The 26,449-nt window shown below is 38.5% G+C and overlaps 1 protein-coding gene and 1 non-coding gene across 6 annotated transcripts in view; both read right to left on the reverse strand.

Annotated features, from left to right (window-relative positions):
- Ppp1r12b (protein phosphatase 1 regulatory subunit 12B) overlaps positions 1-26,449 on the reverse strand; it is a 206,986-nt gene that overhangs the window by 41,423 nt on the left and 139,114 nt on the right. The window contains exon 1 of one of the 5 annotated variants that reach the window (XM_047520114.1): positions 6,505-7,270. The exons of the other annotated variants lie outside the window; for them this stretch is intronic. Within the exon in view, the coding sequence (XP_047376070.1) occupies positions 6,505-6,606 (102 nt within the window). The 5' untranslated portion in view covers positions 6,607-7,270. Of the gene's footprint in view, positions 1-6,504; positions 7,271-26,449 lie in introns of those variants that run through there. 5 annotated transcript variants of the gene reach the window in all.
- On the reverse strand, positions 3,322-3,453 carry LOC124962483 (small nucleolar RNA SNORA69). Its single transcript, XR_007104498.1, has one exon. It is a non-coding gene; the product is annotated as a small nucleolar RNA SNORA69 (small nucleolar RNA).

Here is a 26,449-nt window from a genome sequence, read left to right on the forward strand (position 1 = left end):
GGCCGTTTGTCAAATTTGACCATTTTTCACCAAGCCACCTCAACCAAAGACCTGGGCATTGCTCTTAACTCTCTGCCTTCTCCCAGGTTCAGCCCTGCTCCCATTCTACCGATCCCCAGGTTTTGTCAGTTCTAGTTTCCAAACAATTGAATGCTTCTCTTCTACCTGGAGAATACCTTGGTGCAGGCCTTTATCATGTCTCACCTGGAATACTGAGACAGGAGCTCACCGACCTGATCATCTTCTGACACTGGCTCCACCAACCAGCTTCTACAGCTACTAGAGGTATTCCTCTGACAAGCAATTCTGATCACAGCAACTTCACTCTAAATCTTCAGTCCTTTATCCACAGGATAACTTTCCACATCCTAAGAATGACATACTAAACCCTACATGGTGTGACCTCTGCTAAGACTCCAGCCTTAATTCATACTATACTCCTTAAATACATCCTTTGTTCTAGCCACACTGATATGCAACTTTCAAAATAATGCTATAGTTTCTCATATTTTTCTACCTTGTAATATGCTATTTCCTTGTTCTTCACTCAATTAGCTTCTATTGTTCTGCAAACATCAGGTTAATGCATTTAACACCTGACTGATTCTTTTTTTTGGGGGGGGTGGTGCTGGGGATTGAACTCAGGATTGCTTTACCACTGAGCTATATTCTTTGCTCTTTTAGTTTTGAGAAAGAGTCTAAGTTGCTGAGGGACTCTTTAAATTTCTAAACCTGGCCAGGCATGGTGGTGCATGCCTGTAATCCCAGTGACTCGGAAGGCTGAGGCAGGAGGACCCCAAATTAGAAGTCAGCCTCAGCAATTTAGTGAGGTCCTAAGCAACTTAGCAAGACCCTGTCTCAAAATAAAAAAAATAAGAAAGGCTGGGGATGTAGCTCAGTGGCAAAGCACCCCTGGGTTAAATCTCCAATACCCACTCCATCCTCTTCACCTCCAAATTTTCTGAATCTTGCCTTGAACTTGTGATTCTCCTGCCTCAGCCTCCTGAGTAGTTAGGATTACAGGTGTATACCATTGCGCCTGGCCTGACCTAAAACACTTTGTACCTTTATGTCTTTATTAGAAAGTTTAACTTTCCTGTGTCATAATTCTTGGTTTCCATCTCTACAATTATATTTAAAATTCCTTGAGGGTGGACATTGCATCTTTCATTTATTAGGAATTCCAGTGTCCAATATAGGGTTTACTACATAGCAGATGCTCATAGAATGTTAATTGTGGGAAGATTCAAGATAGGGCAGGATTGGTTGGGTGTACTGGTGAGCTCCTAAGTGCCAGTTACCCAATAGGGTGAGGCAGGAGGATAACTTGAACCAGCCTGGGCAACATAGCAAGATCCTGTCTTGAAAAACAAAACGAAGTAGGGCAGGTGGCTTTAATACTCATTTATCATGGGATTAGAAATTTAGGGTAAGAGGGCAGGACACAGCTTGCAGTAAAGGAGTTGATGCCTTCAAAACTCCCATTCTTTTTTTTTTTTTTTTTTTTAATAGTTTTTAGATGCTGACAGACCTCAATTTTATTCATTTATTTATACATGGTGCTGACAATTGAACCCAGTGCCTCACACATGCTAGGCAAGCACTCTACCACTGAGCCACAACCTCAGTCCTTATTGACTTTTCTTGAGTGGAATAAACAAACAAACAAACAAAAAATACACTTGTGGGTTTCATTAGGCAGAAAAAATGATAAACAGATTGCATCCTAATTACCAAGTTCACCCAAATGTTTCTCATTCCAGGATAACAAATTATAAGGTGGAATAAAAAATAGATTCCAGTCAGGTGGGATGGCACATGCCTGTAATCCCAGAGACTGGGTAGGCTAAGGCAGGAGGATAGCAAGTTCGAGGCCTGCCTGGGCCACTTAATGAGACACTGTCTCAAAATTAAAACTACTACTACTAAGAGCATTCCAGATGGGTAGTCCCCCAGTTAAAGAACTTTAGGTACAGAGGATAAGATAATATGCTACAGAACTACTTGGTGTTTGCCAGAGATGAGCACAAAGCACATGGAAAGAATGATTTTCAACACTGAAGGTCTGGGAGGTGAGAAGGCAGGATGCCTCTGGCCTGCCTATTAGTTGCCACACAGACAAGCTCTCATGAAAGCTGTAATCTTTTATCATCCAATTATTATCAAATGTACTGTGATTAGTTTGTATGGCTGATTACAAAACAAAGTAAGTTGATTAACTGTTCTCTTTATATGTGAAAATGGCTGGATGAAAATTATTATTATGTAAAATCTTTTCTGTTGAGATGTTAGACCTGAAGCAATCCCATCTAAATGAAAAAATGCTACTGATCCTGGTTTATAAATGCAGGTCAAATCCTATTATCACAAATACTGATTCAATAAAAATCTGCCTAATTAAAGATTCCCAGGGTTTAGCTGATGACCCACTTACTTCAAGATGTATTCAACATAATAAAATCAAATACACTAGAGTTTGGACATTTGCTAGTATGTTTTCTTTGTAAATATCTTATCTTGCAATTTTTTAAAATTGGCAAATAATAACTTGAGATTATTGACTAATGAATAACTGGCTCATGCCTTAGGATTATTTAAATGCCAACCCATCTAAATGGACTAGTTCCTGAGTTACAGAATTTTATTAAACTCAGTGATTAAAAAGCAAGAGTTGGGGTTCCTAATGTATTTGTAGTTCAGAATTTTTTTCTAATATTGAAAAATTACTATCAAAGAAAACTTTTCTACTGAATATGTGAGCCAAGAATTTTTAAAAAAAATATTTTTTAGTTGTAGATGGACACAATATCTTTATTTTATTTATTTTTATGTGGTGCTGAGGACTGAACCCAGTGCCTCACACGTGTCAGGCAAGCGCGCTACTGCTGAGCCACAAACCCAGCACTGTGAACCAAGAATTTTATGTTGTAGTTGCTCCACGGTGGAAGAAGACAGCTGACCCTTCAGAGTCTAATAAAAAGTACCCTGTGTGGTTCCCATTAGAATTGAGAGTAAATCTGGAAGTTGTTCTGTTTTTCCTGAGTAACAACAAATCAGAGATGAACAGATCTGGTGCTCAGGGAACTCCCAGCCTTTAGAGATAAAAGAGATGCTGAACAACTGTGAAACTGGTGTGAATGCCACAAGAAGCTGTTGAATCAGGTATTTCATTATTCCACAGGAGCCCCAGTCAACAGGATCAGGAGCATAGCACTTACAATAGCTGTTCTTAGGGAGGGCTGGAAGGGGTGCAGGGATACAAAAAGGATAGATGGACATTTTTGCCTATTGTGGAAAAAGGGTACTTTTATTTTTTTTCTGAACAGACCATGTCAGCCTATCATGATTTTACCCTCAGAAAGGCAAAATAAAAAACGATCAACATAGCTTTTCTTTCAGCAGGATAATGGCAGTACTTCCATAAAATAAAGCACTGTAATGGAAGTATTTTTTAAAAACCATGTTTTATGGTATAATTTATATTCAGAAAATTAAGAATATTATTTAAAAAATATAATTAGAGAAAGTAAACACAAATCTTGGCTGGGGAGGACACACACTATGTTCTCATGAGTGATTTCTCATTAGGGAGTATATTAGTTGTGCGATTTCTGGGCAGGCGTTAGATTTTCTTATGACTAAAACAGGTCAGAGGCTTACTGAGTATAGAAACACAGCATTATATTACATGAAAAAAAATATCAGATGCTACTGGAAGTTTACAAGTAAAGGTGCGTGATAAAGTAGTTTGTTTTGCAGTCACTAAAAAGTCTTTTGGTCTTTTGTTTTCTTAAGTTAAAAACAATTCCCACTGAATTTAGTTTGCCTGTTCTGCTTCTTGAAGAGCAAAGTGTCCAAAGTATTCTCTCCATGTGAACAGCCATTATTTAAAAATTCTCTGAGGACACTGTCCTTATATGGAAACATTTCATATTTACCCCCTTTAACACCACTAAAAACAACAACAAAAAACTCCCAAGAGCTTTTAAATGCTAACTCAAAATCTCAATCCTGTTTCGTACAGCGCTGGATCAGGGGCTGCATGTCTTTAATTTTATGTGATCTCTATCAGAAAACTGTGTGTATGAGAGAAAGAGAGAGACAGATAGACCCAGAGGTCTGGTTGAGGACAATGAGAGCTGTTCTGCCTTTCACTCTGAAATATGTATAGCAATGTCCTGCACAACATTTTCCTCTTTAAGAGAAATCTGAAGACCTCATAGCCCACGAAGTCTCAGGCTCAGTGGGGTTCATAATCCTAGACAAAAAGACGGGAATTTGAGAACCAGGCACGGGAGATTAAGTTATGACCTATCAATTGCCCACCGTGTTGTACAGACCTGGGGTTCTTCCTCCCGCAATTTCAGTTTCCTGTGTTACTACCATGGATAAATTTTGGATTCCCAGAGTTACTTAAGCTTTGGACTGTCATCTTTACTCCTTAGCATGTCTTTAACCTTGACTATCGAATCTATTTGATATGTACTCCAGTGTTGCCGATGAATGTGGGTTTTGGAGCCAAGAGATCTTAGCTTAAATCAAGACTATGGCTTACTAGCCGAGTGATGCCGGGAAGCCACTTCCACGCATTTCTGTTTCCCCACATGTAACATGTAGGTAGTGAGAACCACCTTCGAGGTGGCAGAGGATCAGCCAGTTACAACCAAGCATCCAAAGACACATGAGTCCAAGACAACCACAAAACTAGTTGTTAAATAGCACCCTAATTAGTCAGAGGACAGGAACCAGACTAAGGACATCGTATGAGGTAAATCTTAGCTGAGAATCAACAACCTCCAAATTAGTTATGCATATTTTTCACTATCTCAGAGATTACAGACAAAAGTAAGATAATGGAACATGAGTGGTATATAAAAATCAATGTTCTCTACAATATAGTCCCCAGTCATTTGGATACTAAAGTTGGTTACAATAAACTGATGCTATTGTGGGAATCCATAGCCACAGACCACTAAAATTGGGAAGTAGTCTCTTATGAAAGTTGTCCATGTTTGATTTCCTGTAATCTCAATCCTCAAATTTTCTCTTACTGTGACCTCTCTCTAAAAGGCAGGGATGTGAGGGGTAGTGGAATGAGGGTGGGAGGCTGGATGGCAGCTGTTAGGAGTGAGACAAGAAGAAAGTACTTCTTCAGTAGACTGCTAACTTTAAAGAAGAAATGTTACTCAAGTAACAGAGTTCAGCTTTGTGGACTCAATTGGCAGTCGCCAGAAAACACCTAAAATCTGCTGGGGAGAAAACATTCTGTGGTTCCTTAGAAAAGGAAGGTACTAGCCCATGTGTTCCAGAGCTATTCTGGAACTTAATAACGGTGACATGTACACCAGAGCCTCTCTTGGTCCTCTCACAAAGAGAACTTGTGAATGAAACAGCTTCTAAACAGCATTCTTTTGGTATTCTGGTAACTAAACATCCCTGGCTGAGGTCCAAGACCACCACTACCTGATAATATACACCATGAGAAAGATGTTGAAAGTGCAAGTAAAGCAACTGAAAAGAAACAAGCAGTCTGCTCAGATTTCTTTCAGATTTTCTCCCCACACGTCCCCAAATAAGGAAGCTATGACCCTTACGTTGTTATGTACAGCAGAGCACAGTCTAGTTCCCTAAGAAGGAACTGCTACCTTACCTACTACCTAATATGCCCATCAGCGTTCCTCATCATTTGCTACTGGTAGCATTTCTTCCTTTAGTCAGCTTCCTACAGAGGAAGACATTAAATTAGATACAAAATGCCCACATGTCAATCACTTCAGCAGAGACATTGACTGGAGTCGACTGAGAAAAGCCTCAAATGTCTCTGTTCAGAACATCACAAGCTCCTCCATACCACTGGTTGTCAGTAGCCATGAGTTATTCCTTTGGTTTTTAAGCATGAAATTTCCTGATGGTACCTGAGTGACTGAGGAGTAAGGTTCCCATTGTCTATAAGTTCTTGATCATTTTGGTTTTTCTTTCACTCAAATCACTTTGCCTATCATGCCAAATAGGCGAAGGCACACTCTATTTCACATACATGCCTGTACACACACGCAAGCAGAAGTTGCATATAACTGAAGTTTTTCTGTATAAGTTCCATAGTCATATGGGAGCTTTTTCTTTTGAATCATAGTATCGATCCATAAAACACAGGAAAGGCAGCAACTAAATATAGCCACAGAAATTAAGAAATGCCCCATAAGACATAATGATAAAAACTCTAAAATCTTACTGTCAAACAGTTTACAACTTATTAAAAGCTAAAACACAGAAACTGTAGGCTGACATATTTAAGTCTGCTTTTACTTAAGACTGTATCAGGTATTACGAACCATAACCTCTTGCAGAGAAGCTAAATGGGTCTTTACTTGCATTTCCCCCCTTTACTGATTCCCGTATGTTCCATATGCTTTTGCTCTTAACCTAACCCCTAAATTGTATATAAACACATTCCCCACCTTTGACACAACTAGGAACATACGTAAATAAAAAAAGGCTGCTTACTCGGAGTGTCTTGGCAGTCGGGGAGGGAGATGCTGGGGGAGAATCAGACTGAGATTTTCTATTCCGCGTGAATTCTTTACTTCGAGTATATAGAGAGGACATGGTTCCTTAGGATGTAGACAGACACTCAAACTCTGAATTCTTCACACAAAGCTGGGAAACTGCCTTGTAGGTTACCCTCAAAGAATCTCTCCTTTTGAACTGATGCAAGATGACTTTGGAAAGAACTAAATAAAGGATAAAAGCTGCCCTGTAAATTATAGTCTTGAGCTCTGAACCAGTCCACAGTTAAACAGAGTCTGAGAGGCGTGTTCCATCAATATTTTCATTTCAACTCCAACCACAAGTGCTCAGTACTGGTGGCTTGTGGTAGAGGGTACTGTGCTGAGCAACACCTTGACATCTAGATCAAGTCCTTGATTCTCCCAGAAGGACACTTCTTATGAAGCTTGTTCTTCGACAAAACCTGAACCTAGGTTCCTGATGACACCAGCTTAAATCCCAGGGGAATAACGACTCTGGATCCTGCTGCAGACGAATCTGAGAAGAACTACAGTCACTTTATCCAGAGGCAAGAAATTCAAGTCCCCTGGAAATCATGTTGTCTTCCCTTAGCGTGACTTCACTGGGCTGCAAAGGTTGAGAACTGCTGGGATAAATTCAGGTCAAACAACTTAAAAACAAAAACAAAAAAAAAATAAGGAACCAAGAGTTTAGGAGAAGGAAGCAGTCTGAGGAAGTCAAGTTTTCCTAAGTCCTCCCAGACGAAGCTGCTTTTACATATAAACACTCACAGTCATACACACATCTTTTCCCCTCCCCTCTTCTGTTTTCTGACATTCCAAATCCCTATTCGCTCAGCGAGGAATGCTGGAGAGAAGCCAAGGGCAAAGATTCACTTTCAACTTAGAATTCGGGTTGCCACTTGTAGAAGGAAAAGAAAACCTGCCAGTTTCTCGGCATAGAGGGAGGCTCTTTGGGGGCGAGCTCAGGGGTAGCCCCAGACCTTCAGTATTCACCACTCCGAGGAGACAGCAGTCTCCAAGATGAATTTCTCTAAACACTTCTCTAAATCTGAGAATGGTGCCTTTTCACTTCCGGATCTCTTAAGTAACAAAGCCCAGAGAGAGAAACATCTGTCAAAGTACCTTCAGGCCTTTTATGTTCAATTTTAATGAGATGTCATTCCTGCTGCTCTGTGGAGAAGCCCCTGAATTTGAAACTTTGGCTCACTGCAAATGAAGTTCTCTGTGTATCACAGACCTCACTGGCTTAATCTAAAGCTGAAAGCTTATTGTAATTTCCTAAAAGTTCACGAGCAGGAGTGAAAGATCAGAAAGGAGTATGAAGGTGAGGGGAAAGGGAAAACAGCAGAAATAAAAGAACAGAGCTGCGAAACAGCAAGACCACAGGACTCAGCAGCACAGGGGAAATTAAGAGTTAAAAACAGGAATTTCTTTGCTGGGTGTTGAATGATTTTGGATTTGGCCTTGAAGAAACATCTCAAATTTAATCTTTTGCACTCTGTTGTCATCACTATACTCTTCAACATTTCTTCGCCAAGTGCTTTCTAAGCCAGTGAGTTTCTCCCCAAAGAAACAACTCTCTGAGCTCTTGGAAACTCTGACCTGCTCTCCCTCTTCCACATGAAATTTACATTTTTCCTGACTGTCTTGAGATCTTCTTTATTCCAATGATCAATTTTGTGAAATTAAAGCAAAAGGGGTGATCAGCTACTTGGGGGTTAGTCTGAGGAACAGATTGAAGAGGATTTATAAAGGGCTCTTGATTTATTTTTAATCTGAAAAAACTCCTTAAGAATTTACAGACAAAATTTGTAAGCCAGAATTATATATACAGTACCTAAATTCTTGGGAATTCAGGCCCATAAATTTTATTTTATAAATACAGCTTATATAGTTAATCCCATCTGATAAGAGTGGGTCTTTCTCTACTAGACCTCTGCACTTAGAAAAGAAATATTAGTGTGAACCTAAATAGTAATATACCAGGAGTAAGCATGCTTGGTTAGGGAAGGATTAGTGATACCTTGTCAATATGTTGAATGAAAGTTACCAGGTTATGTTATTCCTTAAGGGGGCAGCAAAAACAATTCTGATCTGACAATGGTTTCCTGACCTATTTCTGTAAAGTTTATACAGTGCTTTCACACCTACTGACAACTGGAGAGGAACTGTAAACCCTCTTCGTTTCTAGATGACACCTTTGTCTCTTTTCACTCTATTTCATATCTACTTCTAGGAAGTTCTAACAATGACAAACCCCCCTTTTTTTTTCTTTTGCTTTTTTTTCTTTCTTTGATACTGGGGATTGAACTCAGGGGCACTCAACCACTGAGCCACATCCCCAGCCCTATTTTGTATTTTACTTAGAGACAGGGTCTCACTGAATTGCTTAGCGCCTTGCTTTTGCTGAGGCTGGCTTTGAACTCACGATCCTCCTGCCTTAGCCTCCTGAGCTACTGGGATTACAGGCATGCACCATTGTGCCTGGTTTACAAACTGTTTTCATCTGATCCTCTCAACCATGTTGAAAAGAACATTACTATATTGTTATCTTACAGATGAGGAAACTGAAGTTTTAGAAAGGTTCACTGACTTGGCAAAAGCCATACAGTCAGTAACAAGGGAGCAGAACAACTGCCTGAGGATTAAGTTTTGGTTGATTAAGGTAAAGTAAAAACAGATCTGAAAAGATCTATCAATTTAAAACATTCAAGAAGATCCTGAAGCTGGGCATGGTGGTGATGGCTATAATTCCAGTGACTTGGGAGGCTGAGGCAAGAGGATTGCAAGTTTAAGGTCATCCTCAGCAACTTGGTGAGACCCGTTCTTAAAAATAAAAAATAAAAAGGGTTGGGGATGTAGCTCAGTGGTAAAGCACTCCTGGGTTCACTCCCTAGTACCTTTCCTACCCACCCTGCCCCCTGCTCCACAAAAGATTTGGAGTATTTGAGACATTCACAGAAATACACTGGAAATTTAGAAACAGAGATAAATTTCCCAAAAAGGTGAATCTAAATTCTTTCTTCATTCACTTGTTCTTTTCTATATTGAATTTTTTTTTCAGCCTAGACACCAAGTATTTATTGTTCCTTTTTGACTCAAAAGACATGAACTCCCTTGTGAAAATGAAAGTGTCCTTCACATCTCAGTGAAAATAAGAACTGAAAGAAAATATTCTTGGCCATAGTCTTGCTCCTTTCAGTTATAAAGATAACCTAGTTTTTGAGTAGTACACATTTCTAATATCATTCCCAAATTAGGAATCCAGAGATTAAAAACAATAAATTTTTCTCTGCACTGGCCTATCAAATTATAACATTCTGGCGTATGGCAAACTTGTCTTCACTCAGAAAATTCCCTAATCACACAAGCTTTCTGTTCAAAGACAATCAGCATGGAGGGATATGTGAGAATAACTTCTGCTTCCCCAGGTGGGAGTCCTCTCATTGATGATTCAAACTATTCTTTTGCAAGTTAAGGTTCAGCAAACAAAAAGCGTGGTAAAGGAACACCTCAGAAACAGACTTCCAGGGGTAAGCTTTATAAAGGCCATTTGCTTAGAAAATGATTTATTCTAGACTGGCAGTACAAAATATTGGGTTTATTTGTTTATTTGTTTATAAGTGAGATAAAGGGAGGAAAAAAGTCCATGAACTTTAGGGGGTTGTTATAACTGAACTAAGAGTCCCAGGCAGTCAGCTCAACAGTCTCCAACAAATTCACAAAGACTATCAAACAAGGGAATTCATGTGTCTTTTTTATTTTTATTTTTTGAGATGACACATATCTCATGTGAAAAAGAGCCGATAAAATGTCCTAATGATGTGAATTCTGATCACTGACCCTCACTGACTCACTTTTCCCAAAACTTAAAGGAAGAAATTAATGAATCAGCTAGGTAGTTTCTAGTTTTTCCTCTCTTTATTTTTTAAATCAAGAAAATAAAGAGATGTGGCACAAGAGTGATGATGTTTGGTAGAATGCCTCCCCCGTGATGATTCCCAACATACTACCATCATGCTGTGCATGTGGCCAGAGTGGGCCGCACGGCAGATATCCTGCTGACCCAGCTGACATGGTCAAGGTCTTCAGTCTCACTGAATCTTATTTATCATCTGCAAGTGGTGATAATGCTACTTGCAGAGTTAATACATTTAGGTCTAGTATATAGCATACGTGGCACCCAGCAAAGTGCTTAGTTTAGTGTACTCAATACACAGTAGTTGTCACAGGAAGTGCATGGTCAATATGCACATGAATTCAGAAAACATAAGAATCTAGGGCTGAGAGGTAGCTCAGGGGCGGAGTGCTTGCCCAGCATGTGCAAGGCTCTGGGTTCAATTCCAGCACTAGAGCACTATGAAAACAAATATAAAAAAAAGCTAAATGAAAATCTTATCTGAAGCAAAAAGCTTAAATAAGTTCTACAATCTATGTATTTATTTTTCATATGTTTACATAAAAGGCTACTGTGAAAGAATTAGTAGAATCTCCTGAAGGCTTAAAACAACTACAACTTATCTACCTGCTGCTTCCCTCCCTCTTCCTAACCTTTTCTATTTCTTGGAAGGCAGAGGGAGGGTACAGTGGTGAGGCAACAGCCTGGTTTAGTTAGGGAATGGCTTTACCCAGGGAGATGGAGCAAATAAGCAAACATACTGAGAATAACGAGAACTATGATTTTCATTGTTAAAACAAAACCAAAAACAGATATAAACTGGGCATGGTGGAACACACCTGTAATCCCAGCTACTTTGGGAGGCTGAGGCAGGAGGATTGCAAGTTTGAGGTTAGCCTGGGCAACTTAGCAAGATACTCTCTCAAAATAAAATTTAAAAAGAGGGCTGGGGACATAGTTTAGTGGTAGAGTGCTCCAAGTTCAATTCCCAGTACTGTCTGTCCCCTGCCAAAAATTTTTAAATATGAATAAAGGGAAAGTTAGAATGAACCTAGTGATTGTATGAAGAAAGTAAACCTATTGGTATGGACTCAGGATTTTTAATATTGATAGAGAAATAACTAAATTGAATGTAAATGTATGTGTGCTGTACGTGAGTGCTTATGTGTGTGTGTAAGTGAATGCTTCTGTATCAATATGTACAATTATACATGTATTTCCTACCTCTGTCTGGAAGGACCTGGGAAGGGAAACATCCCAGTAGCATTTAGCACACCTGATAACCTAATATCCAGATCACTGTTTCTTAACACCACTTTCCACTAAAAGGAACAGGGTTCCCTGGAGAAAAGCCTAATGCTAGGGCTGATGCAGGCAAAGAAAATGAGACATAGTTTCTTGTGTTGGAAATAAAGAAGTGCTTAGACAACAATAGGGTCATGATAAAGGGACACAGATGTCTGCTAAAAAAGCAAAACCTGGGAGCATGAGTATCAAAATAAATAATGATAGCAATGAGCTATAACCCACTGAATAAAACAGGAATCCATGAGTCCACACTGATTTAAGTTAAAAAGAAAAAGTAACTGGGAGGAGCAAAAGTTCTTCCTTACAGTAAAATGTCTACTAATAAATGTAGAAAAGGTAAGGAAGTTAGAAAAATCACCATTTAGCAAACTTCATTATAAAATAAATCCAGGAAAGGAATATTAATGTATACCAAAACTAGTGGGTGTGAATAGATGAGGAAGTGGATTTACATAATTTCAAATGTTGCCTCATAAAATATTTATTAATCAGAAAGGAGGAAAAGAAACTTTAAAGAACTCTGGTAGATGCCATTTTAATTTTGTGATCAAAATCAACACCACAGGACAAATTGGTAGCATGAAATGAGAAGAGCACAGCATTATTACTGTGATACTGTGGCCTTAAGTGCATAAGCTGAGTCTGATTATAAGGAAACACTGGACAAAGCCAAACTGAGAGACATGATTGGACTGTTATCTTAAAAAATATCAAGTTCACAAAAGGCAAGGAAGGATTAAAGGACTAAAGAGACACAAAAATTGGGTGTAATTCATGAGCTTGGATTGGATCTTTCTACTACAAAGGATATTATTGAGACAATTGGTGAAACTGGAATTTGGTCTCTGGGGAAAGGGTATACAGGAGTTCTTTGTCTTATCCTTGAAATACTTCTGTAGTTAGAACTTGTTCTAAAGTAAAAAAGAAAAAAGCCCTGTTCTTTCAACTTACCTGGGGGGAAGGGGGACAAAAAGATGACTTAACTCCAGAGAACTGTGGAAAGACAGCCCACATCACATTGGAGAGTATATATGTTCACCACAGACCTGGATTTGCTAATGGCAGACAATCCCTTGTGCTAGAGGCAAAATAACTATAAGGTGAGATTCATTAGTAGGTCATGAATCAACTTAGTGGCTCACAACCAGATTAATAAAAAGTGAAACAGAATACTAAATGTCAGAATGCATAATACATAGTAAAGTAAGAGTATGTTTTCATGAAATTGTTGTTTTAGTTACTTATGTACAGTACATGTATATGTATATTATATCACATAAAGTCTATATTTTTTTGGTACTGGGGACTGAACCCAGGGGCACTCTACCATTGACTCACACCCCCAGCCCTTCATTTCTATTTTATTTAGAGATAGGGTCTTGCTAAGTTGCTTGGGTTTTGCTAAGCTGTTGAGGCTGGTTTTAAACTCGTGATCCTTCTTCCTTAGCCTCCTAAGCCACGGCACCTGGCTTATAAAGTGTATCTCTTATTACCATGGGTCATGGTCAAAAGTTTGAAAATCAATGGTGTGAAGATGTGCAAGTCCCTTGCTGGTGAGAAGAGTAAGAACAGTTTTTACTGTAGCTAGAAGGATAGTTTCCTCATCCCTGCAACTAATTGACAAAGGATATGTGCTTTGATAAAGGACATGACTAAATTGGACCCAGTATTACACTGCTTGATCAGTAAAACCTGAAAATACTATAATAGTCATTATTTATGAATATAAATTTGGAATCTGATAGACAACTACTGCTACAAGCCAGCAGAGAATGATTTGTTATTATGGAGGACATAATTCCAAGAATCATCTCGACTGCGAGATGGTTGGTTTCATGATGCAAACATCAAGACTAATCAAATGCACCCTGCAAACCCTTCTGTGATCTATGGCATGAATGGTGATTCCTGCAATGTCACTGAAGGGCTCCAACAAGAGGAACGAGTACTTACTATCACTTCAAGGACAGAGTAGTTGGAATTCATACTTGCTTTTTCCTATATGAAGAACAAGGTTCCCTTTTTCCTCCCCAAACCTGACAATTCAAGATCAGCAGAGTTTTCACTGTTACACGAAGTGGGGAGATGGTAGCAGTTGTCTGTTTTTTGAATATTCAAGCATACTGCATTCTGGACATCAAAGATGATGAAATTATTAAGTTCCAAGGGGAGAAAAAAGGCCTAACCTTATTCTGCTTGCTGTATTTACCATTCAATAAAGACTACTAGCCTGCAAAAGGGGTTATGATATTTATGCAGGACAGATCAAAGTGATAATTTTTTTTTTTTAAACTTAGTCTAATAAGAAATTTTGGAAGGATAAGGATTGAAGAGTATGTAAGGAAAGAATATGAAGGTACAGGTGAAGCAATAAAGAGGGTAGAAGGGATGGCATTTGCACTTTGGGTCACAGTCAAACTGATTTTTAAAATATTTCTGATGGCTGGGTGCTGTGGCAAACACATGCAATCCCAGCAACTTGGGAGGCTGAGGCAGGAGGATCACAAGTTTGAGGCCACCCAGAGAAACTTAGCAAGACTCTGCCTCAAAATAAAATACAAAAGAGCTGGGTTGCCCAGTAGTAGAACTCTTGCCTAGCATGCATAAGGTTCTGGGTTCAATCAACACAACTTAAAAAAAGAATCCCATATACAAGTATAAATATGTATGCAAAGGAGGGGGTGAACTATATTGACAAAAAAGTATATCAACTACAATTACTAAAAATAATTCTTATAAAAATTCTGTTGGCTTGGAAAACCCAGAGCAGCTTTTTTTTTTCTTATCAAGCTATAATTCATGAAAAATCTTAATCTTAGGATTATTTTTAATTATTACAGTTTTCTGAGAGTAGTTTCACAATTTCACAGTCCATATCTATGACCTTTCAAGTTCTTTTATTTCAAAAAAGAAAAAAAGTACAGCAGAATAAAATTCTGGATTGCTCCTAGTTAAGCAGATCAAAGAAGACCTTCCCATTAGTAGCCCTTACAAATGTCAGAAATGAGCCTAAACTATGAGATGTTTAAGGCAATAAATAAATGTTGAATGACTTTAGCCAAGGAACTTTAGGTCTAGGCTTTTCAGAAGTATCCTCAAACTTGAAACTTAATAATCTAGAACTATAATATTTAATATTCTATTTTTAGCACAGTGACAAAAGAATTCCTTACCATTACCTATTTAATCAGATATAGTAAACTTATGGGAAAGTTCCTTGGGAAGGTGAACATGGTTTCCAAACCTCAAGAGCTTCAAGACCTGAAGGGAATCATCGACAGTTTGACAGATATTACCTAGTCTTTCAAAAATTTATCTGCTTTTTCCTGCATCCCATTTTTTTAGTAGCTTAGTTTATAAACTTCTAACAGCCACAATATATAGTATTGTAGTTCACACTGAGGGAAGAAGGTTAAGTCAAGTATTATCAGTTAGGAACTAGGCTTTAACAGTTAAAGATGTCTGTTTCTCCTTTTGGAACTAAGAGTTTAGAACAGATGGTGATTTTCAAGTTTATTTATGAATATAAGGGCCAAAGAATAAATTTTTCTTTTTTGTTATCAACAGATACTTTTCTCCCATTAATCTACCTAACAACTATTAAGTGTTTACTCCATGCAAGGTGCTGAGGCAGGAAGATCCCAAGGTCAAGACCAGCCTCAGCCACTTAGCAATACCCTATCTTAAAATTAAAAAAATAATAAGGGTTGGGGATATAGCTCAGTGATAGAGCACTAGGTACAATCCCTAGTACCACAAAAAATTATTTATGTTTTTGTTGGTGCATTATGACACGTACATAACATAATTTGATCAATTTCATTCTCTAGAACTCCCCTATCCCCCCAACCCCCTTCCTCTACTCTTCCGGTCTAGGGGAATATATAAAGTTCTTAAGAGACATGATTCCTACTTTCAAAAAGACAACAGGAAATCTCATTTATATAATTATAAAGTCTCCATATTGCTAAAATTAATAATCAAGTCCTATTCTTCTGAATGTTTTTATATAAATAATTTCTGATCTCATACTAAACAAATAAGCTGTTTTTAAGGAGACCATTGATGGCACACAGCCAAGTCAGAAGATAAAACTAATAAGAGCTTCACTTATACCCTGTGCATTTATATTGTTGCTTTGTTTTAGGGTACATAGAGGGGCTATACACATTATTTGGGGGTGAATGAGAAGTTCTGAAGGAAATAGATTCCTGGTCACTTGCCCCTTTCTCCTTCCATTTTCCCATGTTAATACTTCGTTTTAGTTATGTGCTGTGAAAATCCTCCCCTCTCTTTGGGGATGGGTCAGATCAGTGACGGTAACTCTCATTTACTGATGACTCTTGTACAGACACTCCTTAGTGAAGGAGACACATTAGGACTTCTATCGTGAAATGAATCTCTTACTGTCACCTCTCCTTTGACATAAATCATTCCAGAGTAAAGATCTGGCCTTTATTCCACATGTAAGGAAATGCAGAGTGAGAAGAAGTCATGCAATTCTTTCAATTTAATAAAGGGTTTTTTGACATGTGTTCTTTATGAAAAAGCAATAAAAGCTAAAAATCAGACCAACATACGTATCCCCTGAAAGGCTTGTGTATACTCTGGGGGGTTGTTGTGAGTTAGGGGTAGGGTGGGGACAGTGTCATTTGAGGCATAAGGCAGCAACAGAGGCCAAGCAAGACAGGATCGTCAAGTTGACCAGAATGGAGTGCACAGTAACTTTTATTAGTCTACAAAATGTTCCCAATTTTGCTTTCATATAGTTAAATAATCATGCCTTATGAAAGTGTTATGAAAGTTTAAATCACAGTATCTCAATTAAGGGTAAGGGACTATAAAGACCCTTTAAGAAAACCCTTCTATAAACTGTCCCAGAATTGGTTCACGAGTTAATGTTTTGCAGTTAAATTTAGCAATAGCTTAAAAAGGCAAACAGTGAAAAGCTACCTCTTTTTTATGTGAACAACTCATGCAGCTTTTCCAAAAATCGTCACAGGATGGAAAGAGCAGCAAAGTTAGAAGGGGCAACTCCGAATCTGAGGGTTTTCAAGGGCAGGGGCAATACTTAATAAAAGGGCATCTGGAAGTATGTGGGGATACTATTGTCACAATGATGGAGAGTGCTACTGTAATAGGTCAGGGTCATGGATGCTGAATGTCCCTGCTATGCCAGAGACAGACCCACATTGTGAAGAATTACCCTGCCAAAATGCTCACAACACCCTGATGAGAAAAATATACCGAATTGGTAGAAGCATTAACAGGACAAATTAGGTCTTTTTGTTTAGTTGAAAAGCAGCAAACGATTTGTTTGTTTAATAGGGTATACAGTTTGTTAAATACTGTAACAGATGTGTAGCTTAAAAGTATATGACTTGTCTGACACTCTTGTAAAACTTGTTAAGAGTTAAGTAGAGTTGGACTGGGAATGCAGCTTGGTGCTAGAACACAGATCTACACACACCACACAAGGTAGAGTTGGAAAGATAGCTCCATGGATGCATATCCCCAAATTCATCAGATGATACATTTTAAATATGTCCAGTTTATTGTATATAAATTTTATCTTAGTGAACTTGTTCTATTTTATTTTTTTAAATGGTACTGGGGATGGAATCCGGGAATATTCTGCCTCTGCATGGAACATAGACTTTTTTATTTTGAGACAGGGTCTTGCTAAGTTGTTAACACTGCCCTCCAAGTTGTGATCTTCCTACCTCAGTCTGCCAAGTATCTGGGATTACAGGCATATACCATTGCACCCAGTTAATTAATTTGTTTTAAAATCAGGAAGAAAGACTGAATTTTATCTATCTATCTATCTATCTATCTATTGGTACTGGGGATTGACCTAGTGGTGCTTTACCACTGAGCTATACCTCCAGCCCTGTTTATTTTGAGACATGGTCTTACTAAGTTGCCCAGGTTGGTCTTGAACTTGTGATCCTCCTGCCTCACTTCCCACATAGCTGGGATTAAAGGCATGTGCCACCATTCCTGGCTAATGTTCTTATGATACACAGATCCTATGGAAGTTTATCAGAATCTTCCTGGTCTACAATGGACTGGTATCTACCCCTTCTGCTTTGCAGACACTTTGACACAAATAGTGTAATTGTCCATATATTTTGTTGGTTGTCTATGTGCCATACTTTATCTCCATGTTTTCAGTTATAACTAATTTAAAACAGTCGAAGATGAAAGGTGCTACTGCACTACTAGGTTTAAGTTCTAATTCTTATTGTCTCCCTTATTCTCAAATGATTTTCTTCTAAAAACGACTGAATTCTTTAAACATCTAACATTTACTTTTTCTGCCTTTCACATTTCCGTTGGAGGTCGGTTTTCCCTTTTGTCTAGGGCCCCGTGGGCAGCATGGGCATTAAGCTTTGATTCTTGCTAAAAACATGACTATACCTGAAAATGACATGAAAGTGTCTCCCTGTGCCTAAGACATGATGCCAAAAAACCAAACAAAAACAAACAAAAAAACCTCTAACCATCATAAGAGAGAAAGAGTTGAAAGAAAAATATTTCATAGGAAGAGTATTATTATTTTTGTCCAGATTATTCTGGCCCATTGTTAAGTAAAGGACAGTCTCTTTACATATTTTAAACAATGCATTTCAACCCCACATCATAATTCAGAAATAAAGCTCCTTTAGTTAGCCATGAGGGAAGCAGGTAACAATTCTGAGGGTTCTCAAGTTAATGGTCCTGTCGGCTCTGTCATTCCCGCATTGCAATGACAGTGTAATTTCCCATAACACAATTACGCTGAGGCAAACACTGTCGCAGAGTAGGAGGGGTACATGTGCACTTCTCTAGGAAACACTACTTGTGAGGTTCATGAGGCATGCCATGTTTGTGGTAAACATGAGCAATGTGGGAATCAAATTAATTAGACTCCTAGAGTCTGTTGCTTAGCATGCAGTGCAGGGAAGAAGCTAGCTCCACAGTTACCTAGCCAACTGGTACACGCACGTGAAGAGAACATGCTGTTCTCTGAGCACACAAGGCAAGGAGGGGTAACAGCGCAGAGTCTCAGGTACTGCTCTAAGTAGTCTGCACAATGCTGTGTGCCATGTTACTACCTTGGTTGGCTGATTTGAGATGATAACGATTGTTATTCAAGTTAAGGTCACAGAGTTGATCTCCATATGCTTTGCACCATACTCAAACAAACCAAAAAATAAGCTACTTTCCCATGTCTTAGACTATCGTGTGACCTAGCTATCTTAAAAAATATACTGGGCTGAGGATGTAGCTCAGTGAGAGAGAGAGTACATAAATCCTAGCCATGTACAAGGCCTTGGATTCTACCTCCAGTGCTGCAAAAAACAAAACAAAACAAAACAAAATAAAACAAAACCACTACTGGTCATAATACAGACTAACTGAATATCTATATCCAAAACTGATCATTACTACTGGAATCAAAATTCAAAGAGCACAGCAGATCCACTGTTCACCACAGAGAAGGGTGATCACCAAGTTTCACATTCTAGAGCTAGGGTTTGGGAGCACATGCCTGTAATCCCAGAGACTCAGGAGGCTGAGGCAGAAATGCAAATTGGAGGCCAATTTAAGCAATTCCTCTAGAACCTGTCTCTAAATAAAGTTAAAAAGTCAGGGATGTGCCTTGGGGCAGAGTGCTTGACTAGCATGCATGAGGCCCTGGATTCAATCTCCAGTTAAAAAAGAAAGCCTGCAGCAATTCCAACCCATGAAACGTGTACTGCCTAGGTACAAGGTTGAATGTCTTTATTTTTTTAGTGCTGTTTGTGGAAAGTATTCAGACTTTTTGTTGTTTCCAGCGTAATGAGACAAGGAAATAATAGGAACTGCTATAGTTGTGTGTTATGTAGTAATAATAAGCTGTATTTGGTATTTGCCTGAACTTGTAAAACTAAAATAAAGGCGCCTGGTGACAAACTTGCTGTGAGGCAGGATGACACTTCTGAACAACGCCAATATGAACCTTTATCTATGATTCGAGTGGGGGCTCCTAGTCTAGTCGTGTTCTGGTCTTTATCAGTGAAGACCCGAGCATGACTGGGCTAAAAATCACTACTTAAACCCCTAGACTTTTGGAGCAAACTGTCACCAGCACTGTCACCAGAGGACTCCACGTCGCTCTGTCTCTTGACTGCCCTGGCTGCTGTCTACGCTACCACTGATCACTGATTGACTGTTGTCACCGAGGCCAGACAATTGACCACCTCTCCTGCAGCAACCACTGCCACCCAGCCTCCAGCTTATTGGACACCCGAGGACATCCAAAGACATCCATGGAGCTGAGAGAGGCTATGGTGAGAAGAATCCCCTAGGTCTTGCTGACTGACTTCCTGGCTAAGAGACGTTGCATTGAGTAAGTCCATGGGGATTGGACTCTAGGTGAACAAGGGAATGAATATTCAATGTATTTGTGACTTGCTATTATTAGGAATGTTAAGTTGAGTGTGCATTGCATGAATAAAATCCACTTGTTGGAACCAAACTTGATTCCTCTCTTACTCACTGCTCGCAACACTAAGTAAGTTGGAAGCAAGACAAGCTAGTGTGGATTCTGGTTTCTTTCTTTTTATTCTCTGAAATAGTTACTGTAAGACAAATATGCTAATATTTCTTGAAGGCTTGAAGGTAAAACCTTGAAGGTAAAATATGTCCCCCAAATTAGTAAAGATTTGAGGTCTTTGGCAGGAGGTGGTCGTTGTAGTGGTGGGAGTTAAAATACGATTAAATTTCCTTAATAGTTATTAGGCTCTTCCATTTTCCTATTACTTGATTCATCTTGATATTTTGTTTTCCCTAAACAATGTCCACTTACACTTTTTGGCTTACTACAGTATCCAGTTATTCAAAATAATGTCTTATGTTTCTAATATGTTTTATCTGTAATTTGTCTCTCTTTTCCTTCCTAATTCTGTTTATATCTACTCATGTTTTTCTTAATCAGACTATCAAAGGTTTATTGTATTCAAAGCTTTTTAAAGAATCAACTTCTGATGTTACCAATCATTCCCATGGATGTTTGGTTTTCTGTTCACTAGTTTCTGTTTTGATCTTAATTTTATTTCATTCCTTCCACTTTACTTGGGCTTATTCTATTTTCTTGCTAACCATGGTTGCTGCTCCCCCAACCCCGGTGCTGGGGATCCATCCCAGGGCCTCGCACATGCTAACTTGCTGGCTTCAGTTGAAGGCTTATCTCATTTGCTCTGTGTGGAACTGTAATGTGTCTCGTGCCCTGGATGCCCTTCATTCCCTTGCTTCTCTAGCTTAAATTCCGTGGTACATTATGATCAGCACTCTTTCCCCTCTCTCCCCTTCAGAATATTCTGTGAAACGACAATCTTGTTCAAATCTGATTTCCTGGCTGTTCCACACCAGCACCTGAACAATTGAATGTGGCTGGACAAAAACATACAACCATACTCAGTGGTCTCAATTTAAATTCATTATTTTGAACCTTTAGTGGATTCTTAAGGATCCACTTTTGTAAGCAATTATTTCATCCCTTTTCCTTTTAACCAAACACCTAACTCTTCCTTCCTCATGCTCTAACTTAGCTCTCTGTGATATTTTCTAACTCACTAGAAAACTGAAGCAACCAGAAGAGAATTTCCTCCGACCACCATGACCACTGAGCATCCTCTCACCTGTCGTCACTGGTGAACTTAACATACCTCCGTTTGAAGCCAGTCCTTCAACTTGTGTTCCTCACAAGGTTTTATTCAAGGACCATATGACAGCAGTTCACTCTTCTTCTTACACCAGTATATCTTTTCCCTGTTTCTCTCTTGGTTCATTCCCATCAGCAAACATGCACTTATTTCTTCCATCTCTCTTTTTTTTGGTGGGGTGGGGGGAGGTTCTGGGGATTAAACCCAGTGGTCTTTTACCACTGAGCTATATTCCCAGCCCTCTTTTTTTGGTACCAGGGATTGAACTCAGAGGCACTCAATCACTGAGCCATGTCCCTAGCCGCCACCCCCTCCCTTTTTTTTTTTTGTATTTTATTTAGAGACAGGGCTCCTGAGTTGCTTAAGGCCCTACTAAGCTGCTGAGTCTGGCTTTGAACTCATGATCCTCCTGTCTCAGCCTCCCAAGCCACTGGGATTACAGGTATGTGCCACCACACCTAGCCTATTTCTAGCCCCTTTTTGAGACTGGATCTTACTAAGTTGCTGAGGTTGGCCTCAGACTCTCAATCCTCTTGCCTCAGTCTCCTGAGTGGCTGAGGCCATAGCGTGTGCCACTGCAGCTGGCTTATTTCTCCCATCTTGAAAGAATACCCTTCTCTGGATTATATTTCTCCTGCATGATGTGACTGCATTTCTTTGTCCCCCTCTATTGAAAAAGATTTAAAAAAAACTGACTTTCCCCCCAATGTTTCCAATTCCTCTTCTCTCAATATGTCTCCCAATTGGAACAAGGCCCAATCTGGCTTGTCTCCCGCTATTTCCTCCAAACCACTCTAAGGTTATTATGTTGCCCGAATCAATGACCAGTTCTTAGTCATCATCTTACTTGACCTTTTAGCAACATATGACACAGTTGATAACTACCTACTAATTGACAAATTTTCTCACTTTCACTGGACGCTGCATACTTCCTGGGTCCTCTTTTCCATGTTGTCTCTCCATTATCTTATGGTCTCTTGGCTTTAAATATCACCTAAAACTCCACAGATTTGTATATCCAACCGCCAAGTTCTCCAGTTGGATATCTACTAGAGATTGCAAACTCAACTACCCTAGACTGGATTCCCAGTTTTCTCCCTCAACCTGCTTCCTCTGCAGGCTTCTCCCTGTCAATTCAAGGCCACTATCAGTCCAGTTGCTTAGGCCAAAGCTATACAGTCTCATATCCCACACCACACCCTCCAGGAAATGTTGGAACTCCTTTCAAACACATTCAGAATTTTACCAACTCTCCACACCTCTACTGCTACCATGTGATCCAAGCACCCATCATCTTTTGCCTGGATTATGCTAAGTGTCCTGGTTTCTACTCTTATCTCAAATCTAATCTCAATACAGCAGCCACAGTGATTTGAAAACTTAAGTTAGATCATGTCACTTTCCTACTCAAATTCTTGCAATGGACCCTTGTTTTACTCAGAGTAAACAACTAAGGTCTATAACACACTATACTCATATGATCTGATTCTCTTTTCTTCTAATATCCCCCATAATTTCTTACATGTGCCAGTACTTTCCCATGATAGGGTCTTTGCTCCAGCTGTTCCTTTTCCTGGAATATTCTACCTTCAGGTATCTTGGTGGGTAGCTCTTTCAGCTTCACATCTTTGTTCAAATCTCAGATCACTGATGATATTTATTCTGACCCCCTATTTGATACCAAAACATCTCCGGTGAATCCTCCTTATCCAACTTTTTTCAAACTGCATTAGTGTCTAACATCTTACATTCTTTATTATATTATAGTTTACTGTCTCTTTCCTCCCATTATTCCCTGATAGAACAAAGCTTTAACAGGCCAGGATCTTGATGGAACATATGCTTTAACGGGCTAGGATCTTTGTCTATTTTGTTGACTAATGGATTCCAAGCGCCTAGAACAGTATCTGGCAAATATCAGGCAGTTAATCAGTCAGCAAACATTTATGAAATAAATTAGTAAATGTTCACTTTTAATTTCATATGGTCCTCATGATATAATTTCCACACGTGCTTCTTATCTATTGGATTAAGCTGGTTAATTACATTGTTCAAATCCTTTATATCCTTAAGTATTTTTGTCTGTTTGATGTGTTGGTTTCTGAGAGAGGCATGTTAAAATTGGCAACACTGACTATGGATACACTGTAATTCTAACAGTTTTTGATTTGCATATTTTGAGACTCTATTATTAGTTTCTTAAGTTCACTGCTTTATATCTTTTTAGAGGGCAGTTCCTTTTTTATAAGCAAGACTTATCTTTCCATCATGTGATGCTTTCTGCATAAAATTATCATTTGATATTAATATTGGCAATTTTCTCTTGATTATTTGCATATATCTTTTTCTCATACTTTTATGTTTTACCTTTCAGTGTCATTTTAAAAACAGCATGTAAGCCAGACACAGTGTTGCATGCCTTTAATTCCAGTGACTCAGGAGACTGAGGTGGGAGAATTATAATTTGGGGGAACAGCCTGGGCAACTTAGCAAGACCCTGCCTCAAAAAGAAAGAAAAGAAAAGTAGTGGGGCTGTAGCTCTGTGGTAAAGTGCTCCTGAGTGGTTCAATCCTTGGTACCAAAAAAGGAAAAGAGCACATAATAGCACAATCTAATATTTGTATCTGCCTTTGTAGATTAAATTATATTATGATTATTTATAAATTTTATTTTCTATTTCTTATTTAACATCTTTTTCCTTTCTTCTTTTCTTCATTGTATTGGATGAAGGCAATGTATTACCTATATTCTCTCTACTAATTTGGGAGTTGGACCTTCTATTTTTGACTTTAGTGTTTACTCCTGTATTTACTACTCCTATATAAACATTTTTCTTTAAAAATCTATAAAGTTAATCAATTTATTCTCTACTTAAAACAGGACCTTAGCACACTTTTATATCTTTGTCATTTTATTAGACTTTAGTTTCAGCTTTTTAAACATCAAAGAAAAGATTAGCATTATTATCACAGTTTAGTACTCTTTGCTTCTTGTATTACACTTTCTGCACTTATTTTTCTTTTTGCTGAACAGCATCTTTCAGTTCTTTTATCATAAAGGATTTGTGGGTTGTGAATAAGGCCTTGTGTATTTTAAAACGCCTTTATTTTGTCCTCATGTGCATATAAATCACTGTATAGAATTGTAGGTTCATAGTTACTTTTCTTTTCTTCTTCTTTTTTTTCCTGGTACCAGGGACTGAACCTAGGGGTGCTTAAGCCACATCCCTGGCCCTTTCTATTCTTTAAGACAGAGTCTTGCTAAATTGCTGAAAGTGGCCTTAAACTTGCGATTCTCCTGCCTCAGCCTCCTGAGCTGCTGGATTACAGGTGTGCACCACCATGCCTGGTCACAGTTACTTTTCTATAGTATTTAAAGACACAGAACGTTCTATTTTCTGGTATCTATTATTGCCAGAGCATAATGCCAATTTGACTACCATTCCTATGTAAATTATATATATTTTTTCTCATAACTTAATATGTTCCTTTTTTTTTATTAATGTCCTACAGTTTCACTATCACGCACATAGTTATGAATTTGTCCTCTTTATATATGGTACGGTTTTCTATTGTGAAATCTCTTATGTTCATTTCCAAGAAAATTATTTGCTGTTACTACTACTCTTGTTGTTACTGATTTGTTTTCATTCTTTTCTTTTTTGCAACTCCTAGCAGATACACTAGAGCACTTCACATTACTTTTCATGGTCTCTCTTTCATTATGTCTCCCTCTAAAACATGCTCTGAAAGCTTTTCTTGGTTCTATTTTCTAATTTACTAGTTTTCTCTTAATCTATAAAGAGTATGCTTTAAACCTAACTGCTTTTTATTTCAATATTATGTACTTTTTCATTTCATTATAGTATTTCACTTCCAAGATGTCTAAACGGCTCTTTCTCAGACCTTTCCCTTATTGTTTCATTACCTGCTATTCTGTTAGGTTTGTGGAACCTAACATTTCTATGTGTTGAGAATTTCAATTCATTTTTAATTCTCAGATTGTTCTTTTTTCTCAGGCATAAACTCTCTTATTTGTTGGGTCTCATAACTGCTTTTCATAGTCTTAAATTTTATTGGGTTCTTTGTAATGTTTTGAGCAGTTTTTAATAATAGTTTTAAAATATGAGTACCTTTGTCTACACAAAGTTTCAAACTGCCTTAGCTTAGATCTGGTAAGATGCCTACCTTGAATCAGACTTTAAGCTGGTTGCTCTGGGGTCACATTCCTTCTAGGCATCCCAGTTCTGGACCGTTCAGCTAAAAGTGGTTTGGGTTGGTGCAGTGGTGCAGGCCTATAATCCTAGTGACTTGGGAGGCTGAGACAGGAGGATTACAAGTTTGAGTACAGTCTCAGCAAATTAGTGAGGCCCTAAGAAGTTTACTGAGATCTTGTCTCAAAATAAAAAATAAAAAGGGCTGGGGATGTGGCTTAGTGGTAAATTCCCTTTGGGTTTAGTCTCCAGTACTAAAAAAAAAAAAAAAAAAAAACTGAGTACAAGTTCTGTCTTGAGTGGGTCCCTGGGTCCCTGGGCTTTCTTGCTTCTGCTAGTACTCCTTTACTTCTGGTCAGGAACAAGCAGCTTATTTCTGGCACTAACACTACTGGGATGACCTAAATGAACCCAGCACCCATTTGCAGACAGTACAGTGTGTTCCTGGCTCCTGGATTCATGTTCTAAGTGGATGAGATTTTTGCAAAAAAATTCTTGTCCCAACTGCCTGTCTCCATTCACAGCGCACCTATCACAGTCTCTTTTCTTTCCACTGCTAGCCTAAAGTGACTTTTTTGTTTTTAAGTATGACTAATTAAAAAAAAAAAAACAACAAAACTTAAAAAATATTTACCCATCAGTACTATTTTGGAATGTGAGGGATAAGATTCAGAAGGTGCTCACTCTGCCATCCTGTCCTAGAAGTCCAAGTGGCTTTCACTTTTGAAATAAGAGCAGTTCAATTATCCTGACCTTGCCAGTCTTATGGACATTTGCATGTAATGCCTAAACTCAAACTGCAGAAGAA

Source organism: Sciurus carolinensis, chromosome 12, assembly GCF_902686445.1.
Source record: "Sciurus carolinensis chromosome 12, mSciCar1.2, whole genome shotgun sequence".
Lineage (NCBI taxonomy): Eukaryota > Metazoa > Chordata > Mammalia > Rodentia > Sciuridae > Sciurus > Sciurus carolinensis.